The following is a 19,320-nucleotide window of genomic DNA, read 5'->3' on the forward strand; positions in this document are numbered from 1 at the left end:
CATGTTGCCACGTGACAGAAGAATGATTTATTAGAACAAATTCCATGACAAATCATATAAAATAACCATTTTCTGAAAGACATCCATAGACCACCTGAGGACAAGGTGCACGGAGGCGCCTCCAAGAGCCTGACAAACGAGTCACCAATCCCAGGGCGGAGGCTGGAGGGCGGAGCGTGAATTTGTGAAGAAAACAACTGTGCGGCGACGACCGCGGGGGGTGCGGATGGGAGTGTGCTGGACGGACGGCCACTGCTCGTTTCCGGGGGACAGGCTGTGGGCAGCTGCGCGGAGCGCGCGGGGCGGGGTACCAGGACCAGCACCCCCTCCGCGTGCACACAGCAGGCTCGCAGACGGGGCCGGCCGCGGACCCCACTGCCACTCACACACGTACACACCGGGGAGGGGGCACAGGGCCGGGGCGTGGGCTCCACGTCAGCTAAATGTAAACACGGACACACGCGTCACCCACCGCGGCCCCAGAGCCGCGCCCGCTGTGACCCCGGCCCCCGCAGTCGGTCCTGCCCCGCGATCGATATCAGCGCAGGTGCCAGGCAGGGTGGGGGCGCCCCAGCCCCACCCGCCGCAGCCAGTGGGCTCTTTGGCTTCGAGGCTGCGGAAACATCAGCCCCCGGGAGGGGGCTGGGCTCTGCTCGCCTGGCACGTTCCCAGCTGAAAGAATCCTGAGAAATAAAACTGTTCCTGGGGGGCTGCCCCGACCCCCCCCCCCCCACAGGACCTGGAGCAGAGAGGCCCGGGAGGCACCCAATTAATGCCCACAGAGTCCGCAGGACAGCGGGGAGGGGAGCGGGGGGAGGGGACGTTGTCCAGGGAGCTTCTGAAGCCCGGTTTTTGGTCACTTTGGTTAATCGCTCCCCTCCCTCTGGCCCAGAACCACCGGAAGCGGGTGCCGGGCCCGCCTCCCTCCCTGGACGTGCGGCGTGGGGGGCTGAGCCTGGGCTGTGTGAGCGCAGACGTGCCTGACGAGTGCTCGCGCCTGTGTGCGCGGCGCCGGCCCGCGCGCTCGGTGAGTTTGGCAGTTGTGTTGGCACCAAAGGCTCGAAGCAGTGGGGTTCCTGCCACAAATGTTTCCACAGGCTGCGTGCCCGCCCCGGGCCACTGGACTCTGGGGCGCCTGGGAGCTGCCATCGCCCCGCCCTGCCCGCACTCTGCCGCCTCAAGTCCCGGGGCGTCACGAGGCGTCTCCCCACCACCCTGCTCTGTGTTTGGCACTGAAAGACCGCATCGCCCAGTCCTCTCCCCCAACCTGGTCCCAGCCAGCACAGAGGAACAGGGCGGGTACGCACGCGCCCCCAGCCCACGCGGCAGAGCGGGGCCCCCCGGGCCGGGGAGGCTGCTGCAGTGGCACAAACTACCCCTTCCTTGAAAGCTAACGACAAAGTAACAGCGATGGAGAGGAGGCTGGGCACACGCCCGGACACTGGCCCTTGGCATCGGCCGCAGCGGGAGCTGGGCCAGGAGGCCAGTGGGGCGGGGGGGCGCTGGGAGCTGAGGAGGGGGCCTGGGCACCCACGGGGTTATGGCACGTGTGGGGGTCTTTGTGGTGAACTGTCCAGGCCCAGGGTGTGGGGAGGCTGCCCAGCCCCAACACCTAGATCAGGAACTGCTCCGTGTCGGGGAGGAAGGAGGGGTCCGGGAGGCCGGGGGTCCCGCAGTTTGCCCGCTGCGGGAAGCTCCTCGCCAGCAGGGCCGACGGGGGTGAGGACGGACTCTGGGAGGCCGGCCGGCCTCTCCCGAGCTGGGCCGAGCCTGCAGAACCCCGGTTTCCGGTCAGCAGGTCCAGGTTCCCACTGGGGTCCACGATGGCGTTGATAACTGGGGGGGTGGGGAGGGTCAGGCCGGCCGGAGGGTCCTGCCCTGCCTCCCGTGCCCAGCCGGGGGCCTCCCGGCCGGTTAGCTGTGAGTGTGGGCCAGGCTCCCCAAGGCCCCCGACGGCCCTCCCAGCGCCCCGCACGGCCACACCCACCTTCCAGCTGCTTCTGCACTCGCCTCAGTTCCTTCAGGATGGAGGTGATTTCCTGGGGGCAGGCGGGAAAGAGGCCGCTGGAGCCGGACCCCAGCGCTCGCCTCTCCCTGGGGTCCCGGGCTCGGGCAGCTCCCCCCAGTCTCCCTGCAGCCAAGCGGGCCGGGGGCGCAGAGGGGCCCCTCACCTTGTTGGACGTCTTCAGGATGGGCACCTCGTTCTCCGCGTTGATCCTGGCCTCCAGGTCTTCCCAGGCTCGCCCTGTGTTCTGAAAGAGGATCCTGCACCCCAAGGGACGGGGGTGGGAACAGGCAGAGGACAGTGACCAAGAGACCCAGGCATGGCAGCCTCCCAAGCCACGCCACCAGCCACGGGGAGGTCCACGCCAGCCCCTCCTGGGCGCACGGGGAAACTGAGGCCTGGAGCAGGACCTGGGCAGGCCGGTCCCAGCGTCCTGTCTCTGGGCCTAATGTGCGGAAAGCTGGGAGGAAGGAGGGGGCAGGGAGGGAGGAGCGGGTCATCCTGGGGGCCCTGGCCCTCCCAGGCCCAGGGTCTGGTTGCCAAACCGCACGCGCGTGCATGCGTGCACGCACACGTGGCACAGCCCTGGCACACAGGCACACGTCTGTACCCGTGTCAGGGCCTCAGGCCGGGTGTCCGCTAGGCAGCGGTGGCTCCCCGGCCCGTCCCAGGGGCTCTCACTGGCCAGCGGCACGCGGGCCGACTCACTTCATCTTCTCAGCGAGGTGCTCCGTGTTCTCGCGGATGGCCTGGGATAGCTGCGACACGGGGTTCAGCATCAGGTTATCGAAGATCACCTGCGAGGACCTGGCATCAGCCCGGCGCCTGGACGCCCCAGGAAGCCCTGTGCCCTCCATGCCCTGACGCGGCCCAGAGCCCAGAGCGAGCTCTCCGAGGGGAGGGGCGCCTGCCTCCTCGCGGTTCCGAGGCCGCGTCTTGCCGGCCAGCGGGTCCTCGCAGCGGTCGTTCATGTTCTGGTCCAGGTCCTGAGAGCACGGGGTGCTGGGCGGCACCTTCTGGAAGTTGAGGCTGGCCTCGGGGATGCGCTGCACCAGCTGCAGAGGTGGGGGAGCAGGGGCGTGGCCCATGGGGCGGGCAGTGGACAGAGCAGACGCCGCCCGGCCGCTCAGGGTCCCTGGGCACCCCGCCCTCGTGGAGCAGGTACCCGGCCCGCACTCTCAGGGTGGCTGGTGGGGGGCGGTGCTGGGCACGGGGTGTGGCCCCGGGGAGGGCTCACAGCCACGGCCCCCCACCTGGGCGTGCAAGGGGCTGCCGAGGGCAGGCTCACCTCCTCGCGGGCGGAGATGGTGGAGGCGGGGGTGCCGGGCACACTGGCGCGAGAGGGGCTGTGGGCAGGCCCCGGGCAGCCCGGCGAGTCGCCGTCTCCGGCCACATCGTGGATCTCACGGGCCAGGGTGGCCACGTCCTTCACCAGCGTCTGGCTCAGCCTGCAGCGGCAGGAGGGAAGACAGGTCCTGCGGGGTCCTCCTGGGCCCGGCCTCAGTGCAGGGAAGTGTGGGGACAGGAGCCAGACGGGACACGACGTCACCCCCCCACAGGCAGAAACCCCCATCCCCCCCGCCCAGGTGGGGTGGGAGTCCCTCCCAGGAGGCAGCCACTGGGTCAGGAGCAGGGCCAGGGGTACACAGCCTCCAGCCTGGCCCAAACTACACCCAACCAGCCACCAGCAGCAGTGCCAGGGGGACTCCCACTGGGCGCCTCAGCGCCCGACCCCCTGAAGATGAGGGGGCTGGGGCGGGGCCCTGGGAGGAGGGATGGGCAGATACACCCACAGGCTCCTGGCCACCAGGGCCACATGAGCCCCGCTCCACAGGCAGGGAGACGGAGGCAGAGTCACTGACAAGGGTCAGAGCCAAGCAGGCCCAGAGGCCAGGGACTCTCCACAGGGCAGGGAAGCCAAGCCTGCAGCCCCAGAGACAGCGCAGACCTCCGTCCCCTCCGCCCTGCCGATGGTAACACACACTTCCCTGAGAGGCTCCCGGGCCACCCAGGAAAGGACACAGGCCAGCTGGGAGCAGCTCCCTGCCGCAGACTGCCCGTGAAGCCCCAGGGCTGGAGCCGAAAGCCTCCGTCGCCCGCCCTCGGAGCACCTCAGCCCCACGGCCGGCGCGCTCTGAGCTACTCCAGCCCTTGGCCAGGCTCGGGGCAGGGGGACGGGCTCCGGCCTCTGGCTCCCTCAGCCCTCGACGCCTGCTGTCACTCCAGGGACGGGACCCCAGGACCCACCAAGGACCAAGGACCAGGTCTCCGCACACAGCTGTCCCAGCTCTGCTCAGGGCGCCCCCCCAGCCAGCCCTCGTACCCGTCCACTCTTCGCGGCAGCTACAGCCCCTCCCGACAGGCGCTGGGCACAGCTGGAGAAATTTCCCCGGCTGGCCTCTGCCTCCCACCAAGGGCTGCCCCAGGCCCCATCAAGATAGGGGTCCCCGACTTGGTCCCACCCTTCCGACATCAAAAACACAGAAGGACCCCCTTTGAACTGCTGGTGACCTGTGCCCCTGCCCCCAGCCAGCCCCGCCCTCCGCTCCCTCTGTCCTCCGCAGCCTGCAGGCTGGTGTGTTCGAGCTCGCCCACTCGGGAAGCCCCCTGGGGCCCCCACTTCCCCTTCCTCTCTCCTTCCACCTCCGCCCCCTTCCCCTCAGCCAGGTGCGGCGCCCCCTCCAGAACCCCACACCCTGTCTCCTGGGCCGGCCCCTCGGCCCCCTCCCAAGCATCGCTCTGCACAGGGAACTTCCCTCCAACCACCCTCCAGGTGTCCCGAGAGCCCTGCCCCAGCCCTCTTCTCTTCATGCTCTCCACGCCCTCACACCGCCCACAGCCTTGGTCACCGTCTTCATGCTGGTGACGCCCACACCTCCATCCCCCACGTGGGCCACTGTCCTAGGAGCCACTGCCCCTGCTCACCTCCCTCCAGGTGCCTCACCAGCGCAAGCTCAGCATCCTTGGCACCAACACTCACCACTCACCAGCCCCAGCCGCTCCCCTCCTGCCCTCTCACAAGCCTGCAGTCAAGCCGTCACAGCACAGACCGCTACTCGGCGAAAGCCCACTCTCCTTCCCTGCCACCTCCGCACTCACCACTCACCAGCCCCGCTCCCCTCCTGCCCTCTCACAAGCCTGCAGAGCCAAGCCCTCACAGCACCGACCGCCACTCAGCGAAAGCCCACTCTCCTTCCCTGCCACCTCCGCACTCACCACTCACCAGCCCCGCTCCCCTCCTGCCCTCTCACAAGCCTGCAGAGCCAAGCCCTCACAGCACCGACCACCACTCAGCGAAAGCCCACTCTCCTTCCCTGCCACCTCTGCACCATCCTTTTCAACGCCTGACCTGGAGGTGATCCTTCCGCTGAATGACTGCATGAAGGAACTCATCTTTAATAAAAACCTTGGTGAAGACCTTCCTGTACCAGAGGTTCCCCCACCCTTCTGGGCAGATCTGCATCCATCCATCCAGCCACCCGCTACCCATGCAACTGCCCGCCCATCTATCCATTCATCACGCACCCAACCGTCCATCATCGATCTATCCACCCACTGCCCATCCAACTACCCATCCACCCAACCGTCCATCATCGATCCATCCACCCAACCGTCCATCATCGATCCACCCACCCGTCCATCATCGATCCATCCACCCACCCATCATCCGTCCATCCACCCACCTATCCATCCCCGACAAGCATTTCTCAAGCCCTTTAGGAACTGAACCCCCAGCCCAGTCCCAAGGGGAGGTGCCCTGTGGATCAGCAGCGTGTGCCGTCACCCGTCACCACTCACCTGGCAATCTCAGCGATCTCGGCTGTCTGCACAATGAAACCATAAGGGTCGGGCTCTTCCTCCTCGTCGTCTGTGTCCCGGAGGCCAGGGGCCCGGGGTCGGGCCCGGCCAGAGCTGCCAGCCCGTGGGGTCTGCGTGGCTGCTGAGGCGTGGGGGCGGGCGTGCCTGGGGGAGCCGTGGTGGGAGCCATACTCCTCCTCGGATGTGGATGTGCAATCCGAGCCCTGCTGCCGGCGACGCACGTCTCGGGTGAGTGAATTGGTTCCAAAAGGAAGAACAGGACAGGGCGGCCGTCAGCACCTGCGGCAGCCCCGAGGCCCCTCCAGGCAAGGGCCCGGCGCTGCAGGATGAGCTGTGCTGCGGCCGGCACCCCCGCACTCAGACGCCCTTTGACTGAAGAGCCAGCAGCTGCTGGGCTCCGGGGACTGCAAGGTCACTGCCAGCCCAGAAGCACGCATACAGACGGGCAGCCTGGCGTGTCCATGGGCCCTCGTGGAGCCGCTCAGGGTCGTGGCTGGTTGGCGGTGGCAGGGGCCACGTTCTGGGGGAGGGGTCTGTGCCCATCAGGCAGAACCAGCGCCCTTGGTTAGGGTTAGGGTGAGGGAACTGGGAATTGGTGTCTGCAGACACGCCGGGTGGGGGTAAACCACTGCCCGTGGATCAGCGACGGCCCTGGGCTGGACCGTACGTGTGGCTGCACAGCCCGTGATCAGAACCCAGCTCAGCCGCCGCAGCCCCTCCCTGCACCTGCCCGCCTCAGCCCCGACTGCTCGCCCACTGCTGCGCTGAGCCCCTGTGGCGGCCGCAAACATGCACAGTACAAGGAAGGGTGGGGCAGCAGGTTCCCACCAAGCAGGTGTGGCCCTCACCCCTTGGCCATGGGGCAGATGCCACCTTGGCCCCCTGAAGACCTGGCAGGCAGGGAGGGGCCCGAACTCCAAGGCCGTGGGTGCAGGAGGGGTCGGGGGTTGGGGCAGGTGTGGAAGCAGCAGCACGGGGCTGGACCAGCAGTGCTGACACCTTAAACCAACTCATTCAGAGGATGGGTCAGTCCCCACGCAGGGCGAGCCTGGCTGCAGGGATGCCCACATCCACCCCGGCAGGAGCCGGCTCCGGTGCCACGGCAGCCGTCCCTCCCTGCTGCACACACGGGGGCCGCAACTCCAGGGAGGGGCAGGCCCAGCCCCCTGTCTGCAGTCACCCAGGCCTGCTTGCGAGTCGGGGCAGTCCCTCCAGGCTGGAGATGGTCGGGGTTTTCGGCGTTCACACCAGGACCACCTGGGGGCTGCAGGAGGCCCGCCACCCGTGCACAGCCGGGTGCACGTGTATGTGTGTGTGTCAGAGGGAGAAACACCTGCCGACGGGAAAAGGGGCTCCTCCAGGGCCAGCACTGGGGGCCCCGTAGCTGGTGCAAGGCCGACGCACAGAGACCTGCAGACACACTGCGCGTGCCGACCGGACCCAGGGCCGCCCTCCCGCTCCCCACACTCACTGGGTGAGGAGTACCGGGCGCTGCCCGGGCGGGCCCTGCTGAAGGGCTGGCGGGGGGGCGTGGTGGCGTTGGCGGCCTTCCTGGCCGTGGCCCGAGCCTCGGCCACGGCGGGCTTGCGGCCGGCGCAGTACAACTCGACGCTGCGGCCGGAGAAGCCGGCGCGGGTGGGGGCCGCCTCCGAGTCGCTGGGCCCTGTGAAGGAGCCGGCCCGCTTCCGGGGCATCGCCAGGATGTCCAGGCGTGACAGCTTCTTGGCCTGCTCGGCAGCCGGCTGCCCCGCCGGCTCGGGATTGGCCGGGGGCCCCCGTTCGCCATCTGCGGCCTCCGTGTCCGAGGCATCCCCCAGCCGGGCCCGCCTCAGCCGGGAGGCCCGCGTGGGCCGTGGGGCGGACAAGCTGTTGGAGCGGGTCAGCGCCTGCTGCACCTTCTGGAGGCCGGCTGAGCCGCGGCTCTGCTCTTCCCGGGCAGCAGGGGACGGCGGTGGGGCCGTGGGTTTCCGGCGAGGCCCCCGCCGCCCTGCCCCCACGGCCCCGGAGGTCTCGTGGTCAGAAGTGACCGTGTCCACACCGGGCAGGTGGGCAAGGCTGGAGCCTCGTTCCTCGTCGGGCCAGTCCAGGGACCCTTGGGGCCCGTGGCCACGCCGTGCGGCCAGGCGCCTTGCCGGCTCCCCGCGGCCCGCGTCCGCTGGGCCCGGCGGGCGACGCTGCTTCTCTGAGAGACGCTCGCGGGCGCTGCTCAGGCCGACACCCCCCACATCCTGCACTGCCGGCGGGGACGGCGGCTTCTCCTTTTGCAGCCCCGAGGGCTGCGGGCTGGGCCCGTTCTTGCCGCTGAGAAGACTGACGGTGCTGGCCGTGTCCACGTCGGAGTCCCCGGACAGGGAGTCCTCTGGCGGCCCAGGGGCGCCGCCCAGCTCACCCTCCGGCTCCTCCACGGACTTGGAGAGCAGTCTGGCCTCCAGGGCGGCCAGCGCCGTCTCTGTCTCCTTCAGGATCAGGTGGGTGTCCTGAGGGTGCAGGTCCATGCGTGAGGCCCGGGCCGCGGCCAGGTCCTGCAGGAGGGGGTGGGTGCTAATGTGCGGCAGCTGGCCGGGGGCTGCGGGGCCGCTGGCCGGCTCCTTGGTGAAGCTCTCCTGCCGGACGAACGCCGGGGCCTCCTTGGTGGGGGCCGGGGCGGGGCCCTCAGGCTCCGGGGGCTGCCCTGTCCGCAGCTGGATGACCATCCTCCCACTGGTGCTGACGTACACGCTGTCCCGTGTCGGGGGGCTGGGCTGCGCTGCCCGCCCCGGGCCCTCCACCTGCCCTGGAGCCACAGTCGCTTTCCTGGGGAAGGCCACCTCCCCGTTCTGGTCCCCAGCGGAGAATGAGGTGGGGGCCGGCTCCCCAGGGGCCCTCGGTGAGCGCCGGCCCCTTGTCCACGCCGGTCCCTCCTGGGGGCTCCCGCGTCTTTCTTCCTGCAGGCCCCCGCCTGGCTCAGGGCCCCGGCCTCCGTCCGACCCACTGGCGTCACTGAGGCTGTCGGGCTCCAGGTCTTCCTGTCCCAAGAGGCCGGCCTGCTCGCTGCCCAGCTCTGGCGGCCCCGGCCCGCTCCTCCTGGTGGCCTCGGGGCCGGCGGGGCTGTCCGCCCTGTCGCTGGGCAGCTGTGGGAGCAGCCTTCGCTGGCGCACAGGCAGGGCCCCCTCCAGCTCTCTGGCTCTGCGCCCGGGGCCGTCGTCTGGAAGACAAGGGGGCTGGTTCGAGTGAGCGCTGCCCGCGGGCCCACACGAGGAGCCGGCCCTCCCCCGGGCACAGTGGCCTGCGCTCGCGTCTGCCTAGCTGGTGGCCTCGGGCTGCCCCCTCCCTGCTGCGGCACTGGGGCCACTTACCTGACAGGCCCGGGTCCGAGTAGCTGTCGGCCAGACTGGCCCAGCGGGACACCCACTTCTGACCCCCGGGGGAGCCCGGTACTGGGAGGCCCTACGGAGAGGAGGGCAGGAGCGTGTCCGTGGCAGGGAGAGACAGGAGCCCCACGGGGAGGTGCTGGGGGCAGGAGGGGGCGAGGCAGCCCGCCCCAACACCTGCCCCCCAACAGAGGCAGCCAGAGGACCCCCGTGGCCTCACCTGGCTTGCGTAACTACCCACGTCTCAGCCCGGCTCAGTGGCTTGGAGGTCAGCAGTCCCTGCCCCCCCAAGACTCAGCCGGGCCCCGCCCGTGGGCACATACACGCAGGCACCCCCGACCCTCTGCACAGGTGGGCGCCAGGACCTGGAGCCCACAGCTCGGGCAGGACCAGAGCCTTCGAGTGCATACAGGACGCAGTGACCGGGGCCCCGGCCCAGATGCTGTCCTCTCCCCGCCCAGTCTCTCCCCAGGGACGTGTCTGGGCTCAGTCCCACACACCTGGAGCTCCACCGGGGGGGTTCCAATCCCGCCCACTGGCCGGGAGGCAAACTCCTGCAGCAAGGCCATCCGCTGGGCCACTCCGTCACCGGACTCTTCTCTGTCCCCTCTGATAACTGGACGGAAGGCGGCCGAGGACGCCCTGGAGAGCTCAGGGGACTCCCGTACCCCAAAGACCTGCCGGGAGGGACAGCCGGGCAGCAGGTCAGAGCCCGCGCCCGAGGCCGGCCTCCCGGGCTCCGGCTGCAGCACACCCACCTGGTCGATCATCCGGCGGGCCTCCTCCACCTCCCGGTCCTGCGCCTCCGTGTCGATGGTGTAGGTCCCTGCGTCACTGAGGCTGTCGTCCTCCTCCTGCTTGCGTGCCTTTGTCACTTGGGGGTCAGCAGGGGGTGGCGGTGGCGGCGAGGGGGCCGCGGGGCTGGCCCCGCGGGGTAGCGGGGGGGCGGGCGGCGCCGGGGGCGTCTTCTCGGGGCCTGACCGGGCAGCCGGGGAGCCGTCCCGCAGGCACTGGGCCATGAAGTCCTGGGCCAGGCGGGAGCGGCGCCCCACGCTGCCGAAAGGGCGAGCCGAGGCCCGGGCGGCGGGCGAGGGGCCGCCCAGCCGCTCCTCCGCCTTCTCCCGCTTGAGAGAGCCGGCCCGCTGTGGCCCCGAGCTGCCGCCCGCCCCCCGGGTCGAGGCCGGGGCGGGGGCGGCCGGGCGGTCCCTGTCGGTCGGCCCGGGGCCGCGGCGCCTGTCGGGCCTGGGGTCCCCGGGCGGCGTGTGCGTGAAGGACTGGGAACGCTTCTTGCGGGGCGTGTCCTCGTCGAAGAATTCGATGACGAACGCCTGCTGGCCGTGCAGCAGCTCCTGGGGGTCCCGCCTGAGCTGCCTCTGTAGCCGCACCTGCTCCCCGCCAGCCTCCGAGGGGACCCCAGCTGCCCCGGCCGCCTGGGCCATGGGGTCCTCCGAGTCGCTCTGTGTGCCGTCCTCGTGCTTGTGGCCTGGAGGGGGCGGGGGCCCGACGCGTGAGGCCGAGGGAAAGGAGACGCCCGGGGGTCGACACACAACCACCGCCGTCGTGTGGTCGGGGACACACTGCCTCACCGTGGACCCAGCCCACATGGCCCAGAGAAGCAACAGGACCAGGCCGGACGGCCCCCGACAGGGCAGGCGGCTCTCGGGCAATGTAAACGGACCCGGGAGACGAGGCCACCGAGGCGAGGGCGGGCAGCCGTGCACTCACCCTTCAGGGTGCGCGTGTGCACCGGCAGGTCGCTTTTGGTGCTGTGCCGGTCATCGGCGGGGCCGGCCCGGTGCAGCAGGCTGGGGTCGCTCTGCACCAGCCAGTCGGCCACCTTGGTCTCCGCAGAGACCACCTCGATGGCTGTGGGCTCCTTGCCAGGGGGCCGGCGCTGGCGAAGGGAGAACTTGGTGACGTGGTCCTTGATCTTGACCTTGCCGGGGCTGCAGTCGTCAAACTCGATGGTGAAGCAGGCGTGGCTCTGCACCACGGGGGCCACCCCGCCCCCGCCCGCCTCCGCATCCCTGGTAGGCGCCTCGTGTGCCGGCACCTCTGGGGCCCGCGACGGGGGGACCTCCTTGGTGGGGATCTCGAAGTAGCTGGGCTCCCGCCGGAACGAGTAGCCCTGCGGCTCCGCGGGGGCCCGGAAGGCGGCCGTCGTCCCCACGAGGTCACTGTCCCGCTGAGCCAGCTCCTTGGGCCGCTCTGTGGGGGAACACGTGCTCAGGCCAGGCACGTGCTCACGGTGGCTCCCTCGCCCCACCCACCTCCGCGAGGACCATGGGCGCCATGTCTCCCTGCCCACGGCCCCGCCGAGGGCACCTCCAGAGCAGGCTGCCCTCCAGGACTTACCCGTGTCGGGCTCATCCTGGCGCCGCTCCTCGGGCGGGCTGCTACCATCGTCCTCACCCCACCAGGAGGGCTGCCCGTACAGGGGTGTGCGGTAGGCCGCCGCCTCTGCAGAGGAAGAGTTGGAGCCTGGGTCCCTGTGGCCCCAGCACAGACAGAGGCGGAGACCCGGAGCTGGGGAAGATGCTGGGGTCTGCAGGGGGCCCCGGCACCACCTCCCAGCTCGGGTCTGCAGCTGCCCAGAACCTTCGCCAGCCACCCTGAGCCCCATTTCTGCAACCCTGGTGGGTGACAACGGCAGTGACAACCTCCCCATGGGGCGGCTGTTCCAGGGAGGCTCGTCCCTGGGGTTGCACTGTCCTTAGCACTGCGGCCCTGGGGCGGGCAATCCCTTGAGCCCGGCCTGGGCCCTCTGCCCCTAGGGCCTGCCCGACAGAGGGGCGGGAGGACAGCAGCGAGCCCCACCCAGGGCTGGCCTCTCCCCCAGGGCCTGTAAACGGTTCGGGTCACTAATAGGTGACCTGGGGCTGAGAGCCACTGCGCTCTGACTGAACCACGTGGGGCAGGTGGCTGTTTCTACAGGGGTGCAGGGGTGCACGGTGAGTGTGGCTACAGGGGTGCAGGAGTGCAGGCACACATGCTGGGGGGCTGTGCGGGGAGGGGAACGTGTGTACGTCGGGGTGAAAGGTCAGCTCCTGGATGAGGTGGACCAAGGCCTGTGTGCACACCCCCGTCCCTCCCGCACCCCTCTGCACACCATCCTACCTGGCCCCGGTCTCCGGTCCCCCCTCTCTGGCCTGGGGTTCACGGCCTCGCAGTAAGGCGCCTGCTCCGGCACAGCCTCGCCCGTCTTGGGCGCCGGGCTCTTGACGCTCACCTGCAGCTGGCTGGTGTACTTCTCGTGCTGTGGGCAGCGGCTGGGGTGAGGCGCGTCCTCGGCAGGACGCCCCCGCCCAGGGCACCTGCGTGGCCTCTCCTCTGCCCCACAGTGGCATGAGGTCCCCCTCACAACCCCCGCGGAGCAGACAGCCTAAGGCCTGCCCGTGTCACGAGGCTTGAAGCTGGGGGGCCGCACCCAAGGCTGGGGGCATCCTCAGGGCCACAAGCTTCCAGGAGGGAGTGGACAGCAGCCGTCAGAGGGGAGACTGCCACCCACAGGCCCCTCCAGAGAGGGGGTGGGACAGCCCTCAGGAGCAGTGGGAGGTGGGGAGCAGCAGCCTGTCCGTGCGTGCGCATGTGCGTGTGCGTGCCGGGCCCCACCTGGCTGAGCTCGGCGGTCATCGGCCCTGCCCCTCACTGGCTGTGTGACTCTAGGCAGGCCACCCACGCTCCCTGTGCTGCCCATGGTTACTTTGGAAAATGGGACTAAGCCTCCCCCCCAACCCCCCGCCATGGGGCTCCTGGGTGCGGCTCTGGGCAGGGTCCCCTGAGTCTGCTCCATGAGGCCTGCACAACGGAGCAAGGGGAAAGGAGAGGCTCCACCTGCCATGACCGACCCTGGGACCTTCGAGCCCTAGCTGAAGGAAGGGTGCTCAAGGGTGCCCCTCACCCAGGACCTCCCACGAGGCTGTCCCCAAAGGCTGCCTCCCTGCTAGCCTCCAGACTGCTCCCGGCCACCTCCACCCATGGTAGCCCAATCAGGGTCCTCCCGGTACCCAAGATGCTGGGTGGGCCCGGGCCCTCCCTCCCACCCACCCCCTCCTGCTGGGCAAAGCAGCCTCCTCTGGGGCTCCAGCCACACCCGCCATCTGTGACTGCATCAGCCGGGGGTGCGGTGGGGCGGGTCGCCTGACTATCTTCCCCACCTGCCCGACTGGGCCATCCGGCAGGGCAGGCCAAACCAGGCTGACGCACAGCGGCCCAGAGGCCTGGGGGAGATGGGCAGTGGGAAGCGGAGGGCTGTAGGGACACAGGGATGCAGGGGCCCCAGGCCAAGCACCAGTACTGACCCTGAGCGCCTCCTCAGGGACGCGGTGCTGCACCCGCTCCAGCACGTACATGTTGGAATGTGACAGCGCGTTAAGGAGAACAGGATGCAGGAAGGGGGCGGGGCCCTCGGGCCCAGGCGTGGTGGATGAAGAGGGAAGGCGGGCTGGGCGGAGCGCTGGTGCAGATGCCTGCAAACTTCCCCCAACGTGTGTGCACTGGCCATGCGTCCACACTGCAGGGACAGCCCGCAGGCCGTGTTGTCCCCGGTGAGGGGACAGGACAGAGGCTGCTCCAGGCCACCGCACACAAGTACCTTAGGTCTGCGGGGATGCTCTCCACCCCACTTTCGGCCCAGGAGCCCAGCGGGGCCCCAGAGGCCATGCCGCCTGCATCCAGCTCCACTGCCCGTCCCAGACCACCCCTCAGCCCCCGGCCTCCTGAGGCTTCAGGGTGCGGAGGGCCTGAGCCAGCCGCTGGGTCCACACCCGCCAGCGGGTGTGCCCAGGGCGGAGGCATGGCCCCCACTCACCCACGTCCTGAGCACAGAAAGCCATGCCTGGTCGGCCCCCAGAAACACCAGGACTCCGGGTCCCGGGAAAGTTTTCCCATTCCTCGGGCTCCCTGTGAGCTCAGCCCCGAGCGTGGGCAGAAGGTGTCCGTGGCTGGGGCCTTGGCTGGGGGGCAGGCGGCGGCAGGGGCTGGAGTTCAGGGCGGAGCCTAGCCCGGGCTTCACCCTCCTGTCTCTAACCCCCTGAGGCCCCCACCCACTTCCAGCGTAACAGGGCGACTGAGGCCCTGGGGACAGAGGGGGAGGGGTGAGCGCCCCGGAAGGATATCGTAGCCGAATCGGATGACGTCGTTGAGCTTCAGCGTAACGTACTTCTGGTCCGGGATGCGCACGTCGTTCACGAATGTCTGCGGAGTAGGCAGGTGGCGGAGATGAGCCGGGGCAGGCGGGCCGGCGACTCTGGAGGCCCCAGAAGTGGACCACCAGGCCCTCCTGTGCTGCTCTGGGCCCGGCACCGTCCTCCCAGCACGGGTGCACCAGCCTCACACCCCAACGGGACCACAGGACAGACGGCCGCAGGAGGACCTGCCGAGGGGGCTGAGGCGCCAGACCCCACCCAGCACCCAGGGACCCTGACACAGCCCCACAAGCACAGAACCCACGGACACCCCTGTGAGACGGCCCCTTCTCTCATCCACACAGAGCCCCCCGGGAGCGGCGAGGCACAGCCACAGGGTGGCCCCGGGGCAAGGCCGGTCAGACGTGTGCCGAGGGAGGAGGGGCTGAGCGGGCAGAGACCCCAGCAGAGCCTGAGACCCTCGGCTGGGGGCACTCTGAGGGGGACCGGGGGGTGGCAGCCAGCACTTGCTGGTGTGCTCACAGGGCCGAGGCAGAGCCAGCCTGAGGCTGCTGTGGGACCCCAAGCTCAGGACGCAGGGCGTCAGACTTCACAGGCTGCGGGAGAGGGGGGAAGGGCCCTCCTCAGCTGGTATAAGGGGGTGGAGGCTGGTCGTTTGTTTTCTTACTGAAACAGCCTCCCAGGCCAGGAGACCAAACACAGAAAGAACAAGGCACCCAGACAGGTGTTGGACCCTGGAGAGAGCCCCGCCCTGTCCCTCCCGCCCTGCCTCCACCTGAACCCCTCTCTGCTCCTGCAGCCAGGAACTTCCTCTTGGTCACCTCCTTGTCCCTGCCGCCCCCAACTCACAGAAGAGCTCACATATATCCCTTAGGACAGGGGGTACCCCAGCACAGCCCCATCCGTCACAGGAGCCCCATTTCCCAGCCTGCAGGAGGTCCCATTGCCTCCCCTGCCCACCAGAGGGCTCACTTCCCTCCTCACCCAGCAGGCAGCCCCACCTCCCAGAGGCCCTACCCAGTGGGAGCCCTCCCAAGGAGGCCACCGGAGCAGGAGGTCCTGGTGGGAGCCAGGTGGGGACAAAGCAGAGGCGTGGGGCAGTGATGAGGGGGCAGACCCAGGGTGAGGATGGAGCTGGCGCAGCGCCAGCACTGAGGGAGGGGTCATGAACGGGGGTGGGGTCGTCACTAGGGGGAGGGCCATGGAGGGGATGGAGCCATGGGGGGCCCAGCCGGAGTGGGGAACCAACGCAGAGGGGTGTGGCCATGAGGGGGTGGTGCCAGCACCATGGGAGGGGTCATGGAGGGGTGGGGCCAGCACAGGGGGTGGGGCCAGCACAGGGGGCGGGCCCTGGAGAGGAGCAGGGGGTGGGACCACAATATGGGGTGGAGCCAGGGTGTGGGTGGAACTGGGCTGGGAAGAGGGGTGGGGCCAGCACAAAGGCCCTGCACTCACCCCATTGAGGCTGCCCAGGTCCTTGACCCAGTGCTCGTCCCTGTCTCGGTCATAGTTGATGACAGCGTGCTGCTTGTCCACACTGCGGGACTGGGGAGACACACAAAGCCTCGGGTGGCCGACCGGGCCAGGCGGCCCAGGAGGTGGAGGCACCCCGCAGGAGGCCCTGCTCCCCACTCTCCAACCCTCCCCCACCCCACCACAATACCACCACCAGGCCCCTGGCCACGCAGCCCAGGAGGTCCCACCCACGCCTCCACACCTCAAGCGTGTGTGCCCCAGAAGGCCCACCCAGGCCTGACCCGGCCAGCCGTCCTGGCCACGGAGCAGGCCGCGGGGTTCCCCCTGCCCCAGCCTGCCTCCCGGGCCCCTCCCGTTGTGACCAGCCCTCCACGGCACCAGGAGGCCAGTGCCCCCCCTGCCATCCCAGCCACTGCTCCTGGGTCAGCGTGGGAGGGGCTGGGAATGCTCGGAAGATCTGGGACACGCTGTTCACTCCCAAGGGCAGGCCGGGCTGGACGGGGGCGGCAGGATCAGAGGGCTGACCCCTCCCCCCACCAGCCTGGCCCACAGCGCACACCTCTCGGAGTGACGGACACGCGCACACACGCGTGACGTGCCTCAGACCCCACTGCCTTCTGCTCGCATGCACAGGGCTCACGTCCTGAGCACACCCTGCCACCCAGATGCCACACGCACGTGAACACATGCAGGTAGCTCTGCCCTGGCCACCAGCCGACCCAGGAGCCCTCCCCAAGGACAGTCACCCAGCTCCCTCACACAGTCCAGCTGGAGGCCACAGCCCCTCCACTCCAGGGACAGAGAAGCAGGGACAGGGCCACAGGGTCGCATTCTGCTGCACCAGGCACCGCCAGCACGAGCCGCCTTGCCCAGCCGGGGGCGGGCAGTCCTGACACAGAGCGCATCACCACCGCCCAGCCCACTGCCCACACCTCACTGCTGGAGGCCCCGTGGGTCTGGGTGGCAGCTGCGTCCCTCCCCCACCACCTGAGGAGCCCAGGCCTGGGGCAGCCCCAGGAAACAACAGCAGGACCGGCCAACCGTGGGGTGCTGGGGCCCAGCCCTGGGCCGATGACAGTACCTGCCCGGCAGGGCTCCCACGAGACACCCAGGACCCCCACTTCCAGAGCATGTCACGGGAACGACGGGACCCACACACTCGCTCCCCACCGCCTGGGACAGGATGGCCCGGCCCTTGGGAGGGTGAGCCAGCACCTGAGTCCCTGCGTCACCACCCGCCACCACCTTCTCAGTTCTCACAGGTGAGTGCCCAGACCCCTCCCCCAGCCAGAGGCCACCTCCACAGAGCCACTTTCTCTGATTCTCTCCACCTACCCAGCACCCCCGGCACCGTCCAGAAATGGCCAGTTTCCGGGGGGTGGGGCCCAATACCCTCCCCCGAGGACTGGAGCTCCCAGGCCTGGGCCTCCCTCACCCAGAGACAGGAGCGCACAGCAGGGTGGGGTGGGGTGGACATGGGCTCTGGCCGAGGTGCCAGGGCAGGGCCTGGCAAGGAGACTGCAGCAGGCAGGCCTGTGAGGGCTCCAGCCTCTCCTGGGCTCAGAGGCCTGAGGTGGCTGGCTTCATGCACAGTGATGCTGCAGCAGCAGGGGCCCAGCCCACTCCTCATGCTGCCACGGACCCTGGGTCCTCCAGAAGGGAGCAGGGGTGCAGGGGAGGCTTCAAGGCGAGCACAGAGTCTGCGGGGCCAGCCGGGGCCTCCTGGACACAGAGGCCAGCCCGGAGCCGCCTGCCCCAGCACCACCCCCGTGAGCCAGGGGAAGCACGGGCCTCCCTCCCCGGGAAGTCCCCAGGGCTGATCCTGGCGGGGCTCCAGCGCCAACTCACCTGCCTCCCAAAGCAACGGGTCTCTGGCGAGGTGAGTCTGACCTTGAGACCCCCTGCCCCACGCCCCTGGCCTCATCTCTTTCCCCGTCCCGAATTCCTCAAAGTCGGCACCCACAGCTAGACAGCTCCGGGCCACCCTGGCCGCAGCCTGTGCCCCGGACATGGGCACCACCTCCTCCACTGGACTCTCCCGCTGGGCCCCGAGCCAGCCCTTCCCACTGTCCTGGCCCAGGCAGGGTGGGGGCAGGGCACGCTGGGGGGGCCCACACGCCCTCCTCTGGGCCTCGGTCTCCCGGCTGCAGGTGCTGGCAGAGCTGCCCCCAGGCCCCGGGCCCCGGGCGGCCTAGACAAGGATCAGCAGGTGTCCCAGGGGCCTGCGTGCTCGGGCTCGCCCCACCGCAGGCCAGGGAGCTGCCCCTCTGGGTGGCCCCGTGGGTCAGGCATTCCTTAGAGTCCAGCCTGGCAGCTGGGAGGCCTGGGGCTCACTGAGGGGCTGCGCCCCCTCCGTGCCCAGCCACCTGCCCGCCTCAGCCCTGCCCAACACCTGGATGCCACTGGGGCCGGACTCTGACCTCCACGTGGCCGGGTATCGGGCTCCCGGGGACCGCAGGCCTGAGAGGGGCTGCTGGTGGCTGCACACCGGGACGTGGCGGGACGGGGGCTCTTCTCGGCCTGAGGCAGACGTGGTGGCCGACAGCAGGAGGGTGCTCTGTGCCTCAGGCTTGGCCACTACCTTTGCCAAGGTGTGGCCCCTAGAGGGGCTTCTGGGCTGACCTTTCCGGCCTGAACACCTTCTCTCCCTCTCCAAGTTTCAGACCTCCAACTCAAGCCCAGCCTGGCCAAACCCAATTCCTCCTCCCTGCCCGCCTGGCCCTTCAGCCTCCCTGGGGAAGGCCACCGACCAAGCCCCCAACAGCCCCGGCTGCTCTGGCCACACCCCCTCAGCCCCAGCAGCGGCACCCCTCAATCTGCCCCCCGCCTGCATCCCGCAGCCCTCCCCAGCCCTCCCTCTCGCCGCTCTGCCCCGGCCTGCCTGCTGGCCAGACACTTTGCCCCTGCAGGTGCCATGCCCTCTCCTGGGCCACGCTCTCCCAGTGCCCACCTTCCCTTTCCCGGCAAGACACCCCCCTACCTCGCCCCCCCCCCCCCCGCCTCGCTCAGCCCCAGGCTCCCCGACGCTTGTACCCAGAGCCTGGGCTGCCCCACCCCCTCCCCAGACTGCCGAGAGCCAGGAGCCCTGGGCACAGGCAGGAAGGGTCCCGCAGCCAGAGCCCGCCCGCCCTCCCTCCCTCTCGGCCCAAGCCCAGGTGCCCAGAGGCTGGAAGCCCACGCCAGAGGGGGAGGTGGCCCCTTGGCCCAGGCAGGACTCAAGACTTAGAAGGACACAAAGCAGGCCACGTGGCAAGTGGAGCGGATGGGGCGCAGACGCGTAAAATAGCTGTAAGAGGCTCCAAACACACGGACTTTTGGAAAAGGACCTAATTGTCTGTAGTCACTTTAAAGCGGAGTAAAGATGTGCTTCCAAAACTTGGGTCTGGCGCCCTCCAGGAGCGAAAGCCCCGCCCAGCATCTGCCCTCCAGGAGCGAAAGCCCCGCCTAGCATCGGGCAGCGGCCCAAACCCCAGGCTCGGGGCACACCCTCCTGCCAGCTCACACCCAGCGCCACCCCAGCGGG

General features: G+C 69.5%; 1 protein-coding gene across 5 annotated transcripts in view; it reads right to left on the minus strand.

The window, feature by feature from the left end:
* The window catches only part of CEP170B (centrosomal protein 170B), a 26,346-nt gene continuing 7,026 nt past the window's right edge, over window positions 1–19,320 (minus strand). For 2 of the 5 annotated variants that reach the window (XM_073799980.1, XM_073799979.1), the window contains exons 3-19: window positions 15,777–15,866; window positions 14,290–14,370; window positions 13,476–13,532; window positions 12,292–12,430; window positions 11,530–11,634; window positions 10,900–11,382; window positions 9,933–10,657; window positions 9,675–9,851; window positions 9,160–9,250; window positions 7,296–9,008; window positions 5,804–6,047; window positions 3,294–3,453; window positions 2,917–3,060; window positions 2,714–2,802; window positions 2,172–2,265; window positions 1,988–2,039; window positions 1–1,836 (exon numbers count right to left, since the gene is read on the minus strand). In XM_073799980.1, coding sequence (XP_073656081.1) covers window positions 1,613–1,836; window positions 1,988–2,039; window positions 2,172–2,265; window positions 2,714–2,802; window positions 2,917–3,060; window positions 3,294–3,453; window positions 5,804–6,047; window positions 7,296–9,008; window positions 9,160–9,250; window positions 9,675–9,851; window positions 9,933–10,657; window positions 10,900–11,382; window positions 11,530–11,634; window positions 12,292–12,430; window positions 13,476–13,532; window positions 14,290–14,370; window positions 15,777–15,866 — 4,668 coding nt within the window. In that variant the 3' untranslated portion in view covers window positions 1–1,612. The remainder of the gene's footprint in view (window positions 1,837–1,987; window positions 2,040–2,171; window positions 2,266–2,713; window positions 2,803–2,916; window positions 3,061–3,293; window positions 3,454–5,803; window positions 6,048–7,295; window positions 9,009–9,159; window positions 9,251–9,674; window positions 9,852–9,932; window positions 10,658–10,899; window positions 11,383–11,529; window positions 11,635–12,291; window positions 12,431–13,475; window positions 13,533–14,289; window positions 14,371–15,776; window positions 15,867–19,320) is intronic. The other 3 variants (XM_073799982.1, XM_073799981.1, XM_073799983.1) reach the window with 3 other exon arrangements.

The sequence above is a fragment of the Tursiops truncatus genome, chromosome 2 (genome assembly GCF_011762595.2).
Source record: "Tursiops truncatus isolate mTurTru1 chromosome 2, mTurTru1.mat.Y, whole genome shotgun sequence".
Lineage (NCBI taxonomy): Eukaryota > Metazoa > Chordata > Mammalia > Artiodactyla > Delphinidae > Tursiops > Tursiops truncatus.